The sequence below is a fragment of the Phaethon aethereus genome (assembly GCF_964289735.1).
Source record: "Phaethon aethereus genome assembly, chromosome: 13".
In the NCBI taxonomy this organism is placed as follows: domain Eukaryota; kingdom Metazoa; phylum Chordata; class Aves; order Phaethontiformes; family Phaethontidae; genus Phaethon; species Phaethon aethereus.
Genome location: NC_138589.1, coordinates 12,457,733 through 12,473,335, shown reverse-complemented (window position 1 = coordinate 12,473,335; position 15,603 = coordinate 12,457,733). Strand labels below are relative to the sequence as shown.

Here is a 15,603-nt window from a genome sequence, read left to right as displayed (position 1 = left end):
TTCCACAGCACTTGCAGTTCCCTCCTTTGCAAGACTTCGTGTGTGAGGCAGCTGAGCCACTACAGCTGACTGCACACATGCTTTCGGCTCTCCCCAAGTGTGAAGAAAATTGTGCTGGCTGCAACTGTCCTTGCGGGGAAGGCAAAGAGCACAATTACAGCAGCATTGCTACCAGAAGATAACGTGATTGTATGACACTTCAATTCCCAACGTGCAAGCTCACAACGCTCTATACAGGCCTTCTCCACACCACAAACCTCCCTGCCAGAAGTCCCTACAGACACAATTAATGGCAGGCTCTTACAGCGGCCCCACCCCGCCCCACTAAGGCGCTTGCCTGGACACACTGTCGCCCCTCGGCTTCCGAAGCGGCCGGGGGGCAGCCTACCGTCCTCTCCCTTACGTAGCCATCGCTCGCCGGGCCGTTCCTGGCTCCCGTCAGCCAGAGTCCGCAGGAGCGCTGCAGATCTCATCGGACCTCGAAGGAGCAGGCGGCCACGGCCCCGAGTCCCGCGAAGACACCCCAAGACCCGCCAGCGGCGCGGTCCGACCCCGCCCCGCCGGCGGGGGAGGAGGAGGAAGCCGGCCCCTCCCAGAATGCCTCGCGCGCGGCAGAGGCCGGCGCGCCTGCGCGCTGCGCGGCCGGCTCCCAGCTCAGCGCAAGATGGCGGCGGGCGCCTCGGACCCCCTGGAAGAGATGCTGCTCTTCTCCGAAGAGGTGGACGAGAAGGCGGTCAGCGACCTGGTGGGCTCCTTGGAATCGCAGCTTGCCGGCGGCCGGGGCTCTGCCGAGGCGCTCCAGCCCAGGACCTCTGCCCCGTCCCAGCAGCAGGAGCAGCAGCACCAGGGGAGCCTAGCGGGGGGCAGCAGCCCCGTCCGGCAGCAGCAAGGGCATCCCGCGCCTCCTCCCGTTCCCGGGGCAGAGGAGGCGGCGGGGTGCGCTGGAGCCGCGGAGAGCCGAGCCCTTGCCCAGGGGCCGCTCCCGTCCCCGTCCCCCCCGGCGGCGGCAGCGGCGGCGGCAGCAGCGGCGGCGGCGGCAGAGAGGGGAGTGAGTGTAAACAGTAGTAGTGTGCAGCAATCACATGGAGCGGCTCTCCTCAGCAGCGGCGGCAGCAGCCCCGGCGCGCCCGCCGCCCCTGCCCCGCCGCAGCCCGCTGCCCTCCCGCCCGCCGGCGCCCCTGCCCAGCCTGTCAACAACCATGTGGCTGCGGGCGCCGCTGCCCAGGACGCGGGGAGCCCCAGCCCCGGCGGCAGCCCGCCCGCCGCCGACAGCGCGCCGCCGCAGCGAGCCGAGGCCGCGGCCGCCGCGGGGGGGAGCGGGATCCCGGCGGGGGGCGGCGGGCCGGCGGGAGCGGCGGAGGGCGCCGCGGCCGCGCCGCTCCCCGGCGAGGCGGCGCCCAACGGGGAGGGCGCCGGGGGCCGGCCGGCGGCAGTCCCACCAGTCAGCAGCCACGGCAGAGCCGACGCCGCCACAGCCCAGACCAAGCCCGCGCACGGCCCGCTCCCCGCAGTAAACGCACTCAGTAACTCCGCCAGCCCCGCGCCCGCTGCTGCCCCGCCGGGACAGGGCTCGGTCGCCAACTGCGCCCCGCCGGCCCCCGCTGCCGCGGCCCCCGGCGCCGCGCCCAAGCCGCCTGTCAGCGCCGCGGGCGTCGCCAAGGCGGGCGCTGCTCTGCCCGTCGCCCCCGCGGCCCCCCAGGCCCTGTCACCCAGGCCGGCGCTGGGCGCTGCCCCCAGGATCGTGGCCCCCCAGCTGATCGTGAGGCCGCCTCAGCAGACCACCATCCAGCTGCCCCCCGGCTTCACTATCCCGCCTGGTAAGTGGAAAGGCAGGGGCCGCGGGCTCGCCGCTCTGTGTAACGCTTTTTTTTTTTCCTTGGCCGAGCGTGTTTCCCCCCTGCCCCCCCAAAAGTTGTCATCTTCCCGCTGCTCGACGTGCTGGAAACAAAAGAAGAGCCACCTGTCTGAGGGCGACGTCTGACAAACGGGCTGCTGTCCATGAGGATGTAATTGGTACGGGACAGGCGGTTGCTAATGCCAAGTAATTATGACTGTTGGTTGACGAGTTACTTGTTTTGTCTTGGGGAGAGAGCGGCAGTCGCGGTAAGTTACTTTGTAGTGGTGTGGTGAGCAGTTCTGCACAAGATAAAAAGCTGGGCTGTTAGAAGAATTTTACGTATGTTTTGAAGGACTTTGTTTTCTGCTTTGCTCTTGGTAGTCTTGAAAAGCTCTCTTCCAAGGGTGTCTTCTGTCCTGAATCAGGTGGCAAGGTACAGGCTAATTTGTGTAATTTAATCTAAACCGTTTCATTTCAGTGAACGTGATGGTGTCATTCTCCGCTGTGCCTGGGCATTCTTTACATCACCGGATGTTATTTCTAACTCTGAAGTAACCGCTGTCTCCTGTCTATTTTCCTTTAGTGTTTTAACTTTCATTAATAAAAATGTAAGTTCAGCAAGGTTGCTAACTAACCAAAACAGCATCCCTTCATCCTAGTGATTCCTACTGTAACTGTATATTCTTTTATCTGGAATTTTCAAGGGTTGTCTGGTTCCCTACGTAGGTTTTCATGTTCCAAAAAGTTTGTAACTTTGTGCCTTCTTGATTTAGCAGATGATTTAACATTCGAACTAATTTTTTTTTTTGCTGTTAATATTGATAGTATAATATGTAGAGATATTGATGTAGTCTGAAATAACATTTCTTCTGCCACACTTCTTAAAATAGTTGGTATTTATTAGCTAAGATAAGCGGAGCAAAAATGTGATGGTGTAGAATCTTGCTTCTAAGTGGACTTTTAGTAGTTGTCTTTGGCCATGGTTTATGAAACTCCTGCTCCAAATTCTAATGCTCCGACCAGATAAAGCTTAGTGGTTTCATGAAGACCTAACTAACTGATAAGAGGTTCCTATTCAGACTGTGTTGGTGCCTTTAGCCTTTGATTTCCTGTTGTTAATCTATTTAATAGTTAATATACACATATGGTAATGTTTATCATAATTTCACATACGGTTTCTGAAGTTTGTTGTGTCAATACTTCGTTCTGCTACTTAATTTTCAGCAGAGGAAAATGGAGCCCTTGAAAGCAATCTGGTCCAAGGTTTAGAAAATGTTATGGAAATAATACTGTGGAAAGTTGTAATTTTATTTTATTACAACATAGTTTGAAATCCATTAAATTTGCATAAACACAAAGATAGTATGTTGTAAGAGGAAGGTACTAAAAAAATACAATGTTATTTTTGAGCTTTTACTGTGTAAAGTAGTGGATCATTTATAATTAATTTTGAAACTCCCATATTGAAAACTTCTGTCTAAAGCAGAAATTTAGAATCAGTTTTTGAGAATAAGTTATTTTAGCATATAATACTTATAAGTTGTGTATTTAATTTTAACGTGGATGACAATAAGGAAAAATTAACCTCATGATTTAACCATATTCTAATTTGTACATATTGTTGAGTAAAAGAAATTAAATTAAAACATAACATTAATACGTGAACATTTATGCATCTATAGTGGTAATTATGTCTGCAACTTTTAGTGAAACTGTGTGCATGTGTTGCAATTAATTTGTCCATTCCATTCTTTTTTTTTATTCAGAATGAGTTTTAGAAAATTGGAAGATAAATTAACAAAACGCTTGTGAAGCAGCGTAGTGCAAATAGAGCATGTATTTTTTAATGCATGATAAGCATTATCGTATGAGGATTTTTTTATATAAGGTTCACAACATAATCAAAGTGATACCTGTTTGGCCATGTTGGCAATCTACTAACTTTTGTGTGTCCAGATGGTTTAGGAATGGCATATATCAAATAGATCATCTGCTTACAGAATTTTTTACAGATATAAACCCTGAGGTTTGGCACCCGAAGTGCTAGTGCATCCAAAATGCTGTCTTTTTAAAGAAATTTTATGGTAGTGTGCCCTATCCCCTCCCCCAGCTGTTTTTAAAAATTACTCTCTGGGCTTTGAAAGAGAGTTAGGATCATCAGTTTTTTAGATGTGGTCCTTGCTGTAGCTCTTTGTCTTTTACCTTAAAGCTTGATTTCCACAAGTCTTCAGTTTGTAGTGGCAGAAATTTGCTTTCTTTGTGCTTTTAGCAGTGACGGTTGGATGGCAGCACCTAAGACTACGTGCATGAGGGCTTTTGTTGGTGCTGCAGGTCACTCACATGTTCATCCCAGGACTGGGATTTGTCTTTCTATGTCAGACACTGGAAGAAAGACTTTATTGGTATACGGTTCTTTTGAAATTTGTTACTTGCTTGATATAATACTGTTCACATTTCTTCATCCTCACAATGTGTTGCAAACAGTGTCCATTTACTGAGGCTTTTTTTTTCGTTTTTTTCTCGGAAGCTAATAATTAGAGGTGGATGTAAACTTCTACATTCTTTATTTTCCCTTGAAAAATTAAAAAATATATATGAATCAATTTGCACATAGAGATAAGCTGCAGAAACATCTACTGACTTTATCAACAGAATAGAAGTTGACTTCCTAGATCCTTATTTTTTGGTTCTCCAGTAGTTACAGGCAAGATGTTTTTCTGTTTAGAAACCTATTGTATCCTATGTTGTTTCCTATCTAGGTTAAATTATTAAAATGTATTCTGGAACTAACTTGGAAATTCTTGTAAAATAATCTCTCTGGGGAACTGCTTATCTGAGAGAACTAGAGGAAGCACATCACATGTTTTGCAGTGATCTTGAATAAGTGTGAAGCTCCAGATGATCCAGGGACCAATTTAAGTGTTGTCTTCCCTTTTCTGTCCTGCTGATTGTGGAAAACTTAGGCCAGTTACACATAGTGCAAAACCTGATGGCACTGACTGTGTTGTGTGGAAGGCCTCCACTTGTGAAATGTGTTACTAGAAAATAATCTGAAAGTATTATCATTTACTTCCAGGAAGTCTTAGAAAGCACTTGCCTAGTGTTCTGTTAATTTGAAAACAATTCTTTTGGTGTTCCTAAAATATCTGCACTTTTATCCTTTGGTACTGAGCAGTAGTTGTGTTGATTCTCTGGGTATGATGATATTTTTTCTTGATGTCCAAACCACAGGTAGTGCTTCCCAATACGGTGATGGTGGGTGCCAGATAAATCCGTGTGTAAATCTGTGCTCAGCAATTAACTAAATCTCAAATATCATGTACTCAGAAATGTGTCTCGCTTAGGGTCTGCATGTATGCTTCCCCTAAAGCTGTTGTTTTAGTGTAAGGCTCTCATGTCATTGCACCTGGTATGTTCATACTGAATGCTGTTCTCAGCTACTGGATAGTCATTATAGTTTACTTTTAATGAATATTTCTTTCTAATTTTATTCTGCTGACTCCATCTAGACTGCTGAAAGTTGCTGTATGCCTATACACTCAAGTGACATTTTTTCATCACTGTTATCCATAAACCGCAGTTATTTGAATTCCAAACTGAATTGTGTATTAGTTTTTGTCTGCTGGTAGAAACTCCTTTTCTTCTTTGAAATAAAATCTCACCATAATAATAAAAAAAAAAAGATACAGTGTAAAGAAATAAGTACAGTGCTATACATCAATTTTATTCTGTGTTCTGTAGTTTTTTATATATTATTATCGTTATTTATTCTATCCTTATTGTTACTTTGGTTTTGTTAGGTATGGTCTTGGTGCGCACAGATGCTGGACAGCTTGTAATGGTGCCTCAGCAGGCTCTCGCGCAGGCTCAAATGCAGGCTCAAGTACAAACGCAGGGACAAGGTCCTACCAGCATTTCACCTAGACTTTCAGTGCCCACAACCGGCCCTGTTTTTCGCCTGTCAGCAACTCAGGTATGTCTAGCTTGATTTCACTTTACTTTTGTGCATTATGTTTTCCTCTGTCTTATACATTATTAGCTTATATGTTTTTGCAAATGTGCTTTCGTCCCCTTTTTTGTTGTGAAAACAGGAAATAATTCAAATGCAGTTTATTTTCTGATGCCTAGGAATTTTTTGGTATTTCAGAAAAAATGTAATTTATAGACTCTCTCAAGACCTTGTTCAGATTGTGAGATCATTGGAGGCTAGAAGGCTCAGTCTTAGCCAGAACTTAGTTTGGACTGTATGCCACTGGTTCAGTAAGCACCCCTTGTTCCTCTGAATCAGAAGCATTGTGATATCCCTGCATGCTGAATGCATGCACAGGATACCTAGATTTCACTAGAAATTAGAAGAGAAAAAGCTGAGCACATTCCATACAAGGATTTGCAATAATTGTCTAATATACTTTATTCAAAGAAAGGTTTGATTCCTTTGATTCACCTCTGGGTGTGATCTGTTTTACACTTAAAGTTTTGTCTGTGTTATGACTCCATTTTGTTTTTCATACGGATTGACAGGATCATGTACTTTCTACCCCAAACTCTTCAGTGGAATGTGTTTATTTCAACTCAGAACTGATTTATTTTAGTGAAGGTGCATTGTTTTTTCTAAATTACTTGGTAGGCTGCATTGGTTTAAAATTTTGTAGCGAGGCTGCTCGGCTTCGGGCATTTGGGGCTAGAGCTGACATCTCTTACTAAAATGTAGAGGCAAACATCTTTGGGTGTTAGTACAGGGTGGCTGTGGCATAATAATAGTAACAGGCAGGGTTTAAGGTAGTTTTACCTAAGGTCTTTGCGGAAATGAGAAATAATTTTGAGTGGAAAGAGATGAAGAGGGTGTCTTTGTAATTTTTTAATTGATTGTTGTGTAGGTTGCTTGAAATAACTTAAACATTTATTTCCCGATGTTTAACATATGACTACTGTCCCATTATATGCTTTGTGCATTACACCATATTTACAGTCTAAAATATTATTAATTCATAACTGAAAACAATGATAAATTTCTCAGAAGAGAAGCCAGAATAAAATTGGAGACTTGAAAATAAATTACTAACATGAAGCAATCTAAACCACAGAGTAGCCAACTAGAATGTAAGTTTTAGAAATGAGTCTCACTAGGAAGATTGTAGCTCAGTGGAATGTATCTCAGGAAAGACATAAATAAAAGCCTGGAAACACTTGAAGAACTTTATGCTCTCAAAAGAGAGATAAGTGCAGTATTGGATGGAATTCATAAAAGAACTCTTCACAGGAAAGGCAGCCATTTAATGTTTAAATTTGTGATATCTTGTGATAAGAAGACTTGCAGAAGCCTTGGAAGATAAATGTATTTCAGACAAAATAATCACAGAGGTAAGCCTGTGTTAATTTTGAGATTTTTTTTTTTTTTTAGTAGTTTGATGACAACAAAAATCCAGACAAGTTCTTCTTTTCAGTTTGTATGTCTGCCTTTGGTTGGTTGGGGCTTTCTTTGTAAATAAGTACAATCAGTTCTTTAGTGGTGACTACAAGGGACTGTAAAGCACACATTCTAGCAATGGATCTTGAGACAAGTGCATAGCATAAATGCAAAATAGAAATTGTGGCGTGGGACTGTACCAAGAATATGATCTCAAATCTGTTAAAGTGAGTTTGTTTTAGCTTTTTCTGTTTCATACTGTTAGTTTTCATGTAACTTTAACTGCTGTGCCTAGCATACAGAATTAAAATTCAGAATGGAAACACTCATAGCAAATTAAATATTAAGAAATTGTCTGTAGTTTGAAAATGTTTGAGGAATACACCTTTTTTGTACATAGAATCTGAGGAAGCGTACAAAAATGTAGACCAACTGCTTGGCTGTGTGTGTTCAGTCTTTATTAGAAGACTGGAGTTTGGATCCTAAGGTCAACCTTAAGATGTGTGCACAGCAAATGTTGGGAATTTATCATGTTGGCCTCAGGCAGCTGTTCTCTAGTTATATGAAGCAGTTAAGGTTGCAGAAAGAGTATAATCTGACTTGCTGGATTTAAATAAAAATAAACCTGTGAGGATAGTGCATGTTTTTATGTTTGTAGAAATACCTAAAATCTGAAGGAGTTCAGGTATTAGAAAGATGTAATTGTTTTTGTGCAGAGTTCTGCCCAGATAAGTACCCCATTGCATTATAGATATTCCTTTACACCTGTTAGTGCTAATAAGCTGTTTAAGAATTGAGGAAGCCAGCAAGCCCTTATAAATGATAAATGTTTTACAGGATGCAAAAGTTTAATTATTTTCGTGTGGCAGGATTAGAATCATGGTATCGTAGCTTGTCAGGATTCATCTCCTTTGACAGGTCTTTGTGGTAGCTGCCCAAACTGTACTGCATCATTTCTTTATTTGTTGTAATTAACAAGGATAAGAAATAATTAATATTGTCCTTGGGACATTGAACTTTCATGAGTCTGCATGTGGTGTGCAGACTCTTCTTTCATTTTTACAGTGCTTGTGTTTTCTATATGTTTGACCTTAGAGTGTTCTTTTAAAAATGATAGTTGACAGCCTTGTAAAACGAGATGGTAAAGGTTTAAATTCTAAAGGTTTATTGCATCAGAAATAGACACTAGACTCTTACTTCATTAGGTGGATAGTTTATAACCAGACGCTATTCCTTGCTTTTCTGGGGGAAACGTCCAATGACAAATATTATGCTAAGGTTTTAGAAGTGTCAGTTATTTGTTGGAGTAGTCATTATGATTAATCAAGAAAAAGGATCAAGTTCTAAAATACAGGAAACTGTGTGTACTGAAAAATAATTTTTCAGTGAGTTTAGAATTAATTTTTTTCTTCCAGAATCAAATTCTGATGTGTCAGAAAGCTAAATTCTGTCAATTAAAATTTTCATTAGAAATTTAAAATGTATGAAAGATAATGTCTGATGTTTTTATGTCTATAAAGTATAATACTCAAGAGTCCTAGTCTCCACTGTGACTGAAACACAGAAAAATTGTGTATGCCATTAGCTCAAGACAGAATATAAACATTAATCACTTGAGTCCTGTGAAATATTTAGCAAAATTGATGAACATTGCAGGTTGTGCGGTTTTAACTTCTAGAACATCAAATGCCTATCTCTCTAATATGTTAGTGGAATGATTGTTATTTACTATGCAGAACTCATAAAATAATTGAATAAAAACATAATAGTCAATTTAAAGATAGCTTTATTTGGGTTAAAATTCAGGGTGATTTGTATATGTAGAATTTAGTGTTAGTCACATTAGTCACTGTGTTTGTGTTTTACTCTACTTTTACTTATGTAGAAAACCTGTGCAGGTAGAAATTTGCAGTCTACCATAAGCATTCTAGGAAATAGTATCCTACTACGAAGAATGTATGATCTGTCTCAGAAAAGCCATAGTTTTCATGGTTCGTAGGTATTATGGTTGCTTTTCTTCAGATTGTCCTAATTTTTAGCCACTGTCAAGTGTCTCTAGTTGTTCAGCTAAGTTATTGTTTTCAGTGTTACAGTTAATTTGTATATACACTTAATATATAATTATTGTCTTAATAAAGTGAGCTATGAGCTATCTAGTTAGATGTAAAACACAGGCTATTAAATAACATGCCAAAGAAATTGCAAAAGCTGGCAGTTAGGTTTGGCAACTCATTAAGAAGTGTTGAGAGTGATAACTGGAGAATATAAAATTAATTATAAATTGTCTTTTTAAAAATTACAAGAAAGATAATCTGAAAAATTACCAAGTGTTTATCTAAACTTGAAAGCTCTTTGAATCTCTCCCCTTGACAACTAAGTAATTTTTCCTTCACTGTCAAAAAGGGAGGAGGGGAAAATAAGGAAATGTTTTAAATGTTTTTAAATGAGACTGACCTGATTGATACATCAGAGCTGTCCAGAGTCTAAACTGCTTCTGCAGCCTGGTTGGTATAAGATTTTCTTTCCATATCTTAGGGTCATCATTTGATAGATCTTCTCCCAGTTATTTGGGAGGAAGATGAATCAGGTTTCCTGTGAAAATGCCTCTAGTTTCCGTAGATGGGCTTAGATCCAGGGCAGTGTGTGAGGAAGGAGCCACCTTTCTGTAGGAACAATGGAAGCTGGTGAAATGAGAAAGCATCGTCTGTTTTCCCTTAGGATTTAGTATATGGGCTTAGGATAATGCTTTCCTTGAAGACAGTGGCTTCGTCCTTACATGTTGCATTGCTGAAGGTTCAGAAGTCAACTGTCTATATACAGTAGTATTTACCTTTGTAGGGAACTGATACGGCCATCCCTCTTCCCTTCCCAAGTTAAAAAGAAAGAATAGGTATTTTTTGTTGCAGTGCGAAACACAAAAGTTCAGAAGGATTAAGATACATAACTTCCCATTCATCCTACAGTAATCTCTCCTGTACATGTGCAGTGCATTACAGTCTTTGTATGATAAATGCACAAAGATAAAAGCTTCAGCTAGGCAATCAAGGCACACAATTGATGTTGCACAGCAAACTTGAATCTGACGTTTCTTACATTTCGAGAGCTTGACTTTGCTATGTAAGTTATTGTTTGACTTGTTTGTAATACCTTCCACTTTTTGCGGCTTTTAGGAGTAGAGGATGTAGGCCAATGTAGTACAGCTTTGGGGACAGTTTTGCATTAGATTCTCAGAAGAAGATAGGCAAATCCATTTTGAAAAGAAGACTTGGGTTCTTTTCTCAGCTCTTAGGAGGGGTAGTCTTTGATTAGACATTTACTTAACGCTCCTCTCAATTGCTGCTGTGTAAAATATGAATAAAATCTGCTTGTTTTCAGTTCCTAGTGGAATTCTGGAAAACTGGCTAATCAGGATAAGCAAGTAGCTTGTAGGAAGGGTCTCAGTTCTGATCAGTTAATGCCAAGCTGAAAGGCTTTAGAGCATGGGATCGTGGCCCAAAAGGATGTACAGTGTCTGAAGCATGGAGTCAGAAGTAGTGAAGTGGATTCAGTCAGAAGAACTAGAATATGACAGTAACAGAGTAGTACAGAGAAAGCAGTAATTGAGAGAAGTACCAGTAATAGGAAGATGTACTTGATATTTTAATGATCTTTTACATTTACAGTCTTTCTGGTTTCTTTAAGTAAAACACTCAAGAAAAGCATTAATAGGTACAATTGTACCATAAAATAGTTTTGGTTTAGGTCCAATTATAAGATTGTAGAGTGCTATAATGGGGGGATGTTAACTACAGCTAACTACACTTTTTTTAGGGAAAAAATACTGCAAAATATTCAGGTATATAAAATTATAACATTTTTTAGATTGTGAATATAAATTATTCTTCTGGGTGCAGCTACTAGAGACTTGACTTTTTTAAATTGGTATCTTGTGTTTTACATGGAAGTACTCGATCTTACAGAAGATTATTATAATCTTGATGCGTTAAGTGCAGTTTTGCTATACTATGAATACATTTTCAGTGATAACATGCTTGTTTAAAAAAACATTTAATCAAAAAAGATTTGGATGTTTAAAGCAAACATTGGTTTGAGTTAACTGGGCATAATTTTAATTGAACGATTTTATCTTTCTTCATGATTTTAGTTTTAGTTTTTGATTGTTATTGATTTTGGCTGAATATTAAAAAGTGATTAATGTTGATAAAATTTTGTCTGCTATAGGTTCTTAGTTAAAGTATAGGATTTTTAGGAAACAAGCTATAATTTGATGGAACGTCGAATGATCTTAGAAAAATTTTCTTCTGGATTCTTGTATTATAAGCAGGTCAGATAAGCATGGGTTTGCTTGCATTACTATATTCTTCAGAGATAATAAGTAAATTCAGAAGTCTTTTAAAACTGATTATTTAGATTGCATTAAATTTTTGTCTTCGTATCTTGTTTTGAAGCTTTTACTTGTGAAATTATGAAAAATAGGTAGGTGCTGCCATCTAGTTTTTCTTTGGTGTGTTTCTTTTGTTTATCTACATTTTTCATTTGTACAGTTTATGGCATTTCATGTTTTGATACAGATTTTGTTTGCTGGCTTCAGTATATTAATACCCAGTTGCATTTACATTAATAACCAAAAAGCAAAAAATAAGTTTCTTATTTTAAATTATTTTTAATTAAAATTGTTTCATGTTAGTTAAAAAACTAAAGTGCTGCTGTAGACCAAGAATATAAACTGAGTATCATACAGGAAAGACCAATGTTAGCTTGTCCCACAATATTTTATTGTGGAGTATCTCTACTTATAAATCAGGTAAAATAGTGTATCTGTTGGAATTTTCATGAGACTGCTGCTGAAAATAGATTTGGTCTTAGAGATTACTAATGTTTTTGTTTCAAGCTTGATTCAAAATGTTTTTTCCAGTATTAAGATGCTTTGTACATTTTTAGCTATTAGAAAAGGTAAAGTTATATGTAAAGTTTGATGGTTTGGTCCAAATACTTAGGCACAGAAGTGGGTTACTTAACAACTGTTCTACTACAAATATGATTACAAATCACTTGAGTGTTTTTTTTTCTTTGCATAAATAGTCTGATCAATATATGGATGTATTTTTAAGAAAATTACAGTTCTTTTCTATTTTGTTTTTTTTCTTGCTTTAGGCATTTTTCTAACTTCGACTCTTCAGAATTTCAAGTTCATGATATAAACTTTACTGATTTGTTTTTTGGTTTTTGTATTAACTTTCTGTTAAGCTTTGCTTTACCATCCTTTTTTAAAATAATAGAAGTCTTTTGAACTTGTGAAAAATGCTGAATCACCTGCTGTGGAAGTCGCTATTTTTTTGCTGTGAAATATGTTTGATGCAGACAACAGCAGCTTAGTCTTTGCCATCACATGTGATGTTGAGAGCAGCTCTAAACTTGGCTGACGTTTCACAAGCTGTTCTTGCTAAAGCAGAGCTTTTCAAATCTGAGATAGTTCTGATAATATGCTATGCCTGTGTTTTCAGCAGTGTTTGTATTTTTATGTCATCTTTTAGTTTTGATAAATTTTTTCTCATTTATTGGTATCTTCTTTTTCCTTTTTTACAGTTTTTCCGCACCCTTTCTGCTTTTCTGGCAAATGCTTATTTTACTTTTTTCAGAAATTTTAAGCAATTTGATACATCTTTGTTGTTGCCTGAGGTGCATTACCACTATTATCAAATAAGCTATCTGTACTATTTCTTTTGTATAAGCCGTTTTTGGGCTTCTTGTGCAATATTGTGGAAAAAACATTTGTGTTAGCAGGGCAGGTATGTTGAAAGGCCAGAGAAAGTAAAAAATGTGTGGTCTCGGCTATGCTTTAACCACAAAACCATTTTCCTTCCTCCTCTTCATGGTGAGTGACTCTTTTCTGTATAAGCAGATAATAAGTTCTTACTACTTTCAAGTTCTACTGTTTATATTTTCATAGCACTAACATATCTTTTTAAACTTCTTAGAAAACACTCAAACATTAGTAAGGCTGTAAAATTAAACATGGAAAGATCAGGAAATGCTATGAAGAAGGTTCCTGAGCAATCTAATAGTGGCTCCCATGTGCATATGCGTTATGCTGCATGACCACATACTACTGTTATTTTTAATTTCTACAGTGTGTAGGCTGGACAGTCGTAATTAGTGAAGAATTATGTAATTTTTTTTCCCTACTGTTCAGTGGGTTGCTTCAGGCTTATTTGCTGCATATTATCTAAGCCTCTCCTCTGAAGTTGGAATTAATAATGAAGCAGGTTTTTTTGTGAAGCTTATCCCTATAACAAGTTTCTCAACAATGCAATTAAGGGGATTATTAGCCTAATTGCCTGTCTTTTATATATTAAATTAAAAATACTGGTTAATTTTTTGTGTTCAGTTTCACTTCATTGTCTTCAGTTGCAGCCATGACCACTCCTGGTCACAAACCCCATGTTTCAAGTTGTCCACTCATAAATGTATAGCATAAGAGTATCGATTACAATAGATTATCTATATTGCAAGCAGCATGAGCACTGAACAATTGAGGCAGCGGTAGAATCTAATTGTGGGACCAAATTTCATCTGCTTTTTATCCACTGGATTTCTTGGATGAATCGTAGTGATTATAGATGGACCCAGCCACTTCATCAGAGAATGAGAAAGTACTTTGATAGTGGATTATACAGGTATTGGCTTACACCAACAGGATGCTGAGGCTTCAGAGGTAGGGGTTTTGGGCTTAGAACCCCTGGTTTCTGAAGGTTTTCTTTGGTGGCCCCAAGCTCCTCTGCCCGTCTTGCCTAATTGCTCGCAGTCCTGTGTCTTCCTCCTCTGTTGTTCTTCTAGTTCATGAACCCAAAAGGGACGTCATGAATATGAGGAACACAGCAGTGTCTCCCTGCGTTGGGTTCTGATCCTTGACTCCAGCGATGCTCTGGTGTCCCAGAACTGTGGTGGCAATGAAAGTTCTGCCTCTGTTGGCTGACTTGTTAAGAGATTCTGCCTCCGGTCATTTTCTGCAATTGTGTGCAAATGTCAAGTTTTTAACGGGTTAGTACTTTGGCTCAATTTAGGTGTGTTTTTACCAGAGTGAAAAAATCAAATCCCTGACATATAAATTGCTCTGCAACTGATGTTTAAGTGCGTGTTCCAGATGAACCATAACCAAAAGAATTGAGAGGCAGTAAATAAGCATATGAAATTTCTCCATGAACTCTTCTGAAATCTGACAGCACTTTAAGTATCGGAAAACAGAGTTTGGTAACGGGGAGTGTTGTGATACCTTAGTAATAAGTAGAGCTACCAGCCATGCCAATAAGAAAGGTTGTCTAAATTAGTTACTCTAAAATGAGCTACCAGATTTGACCTCTGGCCTGTGCTTCTGCCAGTATCTGTGATCCCACCTTAGTTTTCTCTTTGTTAAATGCTGTCTTTTATTGTTTGAGGCATCAGGGCATCTTAGCATGGCCTGTTTTCTTTGTAAGAAGTTTTACAGATTAATGGTTAAAAATAAAATTGAATTTTATTTCAGATTTTGCAAATTTAAATGTAAACGTAGAGGTCATACTCTGCTAAAATCGAGTTTTAGTAGCACCTAGTGAAGACACAGAAAGAGGTGTCATGATGTGTATTGTGTTAAACTTGCCCCTGTGTGGTGGGTTGGCCTTGGCTGGACACCAGGTACCCACCAAAGCTGCTCTATCACTTCCCTCCTCAGCTGGACAGGGGAGAGAATATGAGGGGCCTATGGGTCAAGATAAGAACAGGGAGAGATAGCTCAGCAATTACCGTCACGGGCAAAACAGACTCAACTTGGGGAAATTAGTGTGATTTATTGCTGATCAAAATCAGAGTAGGATAATGAGAAAAAAACCCAAATCTTAAAACATCTTTCCCCCACCCTTCCCTTCTTCCTGGGCTCAACTTCACTCCTGATTTCTCTACCACCTCCTGCCCAAGCGGCACAGGGAACAGGAGTTGCGGTCAGTTCATCACACGTGTCTTCCACTCCCTCCTCCTTGGGCAGAGGACTCCTCACGCTCTTCCCCTGCTCCAGTGTGGGGTCCCTCCCATGGGAGACAGTTCTCCACGAACTTCTCCAATGTGAGTCCCTCCCATGGGAGACAGTTCTTCACTAACTGCTCCATCCTGGGTCCCCCCACAGGTGCCGTCCTTCAGGAACAGGCTGCTCCAGCCTAGGTCCCCCGTGGGGTCACAAGTGCTGCCAGCAAACCTGCCTCAGCCTGGACTCCTCTCTCCATGGGGCCACAGGCCCTGCCAGGAGCCTGCCCCAGCACAGGCTTCCTGCTGGGTCACAGCCTCCTTCAGGCATCCCCGTGCTCTGGTGTGGGGTCCTCCCCAGGCTGCA

At 40.5% G+C, this 15,603-nt stretch overlaps 1 protein-coding gene across 1 annotated transcript in view; it reads left to right on the top strand.

The window, feature by feature from the left end:
* Nucleotides 1–664: 664 nt before the first annotated feature.
* LOC309409571 (transcription initiation factor TFIID subunit 4-like) overlaps nucleotides 665–15,603 on the top strand; it is a gene marked incomplete at its 5' end in the record, with an annotated part of 148,095 nt that continues 133,156 nt past the window's right edge. The window contains 2 exons of the mRNA XM_082005740.1: nucleotides 665–1,817; nucleotides 5,638–5,810. Coding sequence (XP_081861866.1) covers nucleotides 665–1,817; nucleotides 5,638–5,810 — 1,326 coding nt within the window. The remainder of the gene's footprint in view (nucleotides 1,818–5,637; nucleotides 5,811–15,603) is intronic.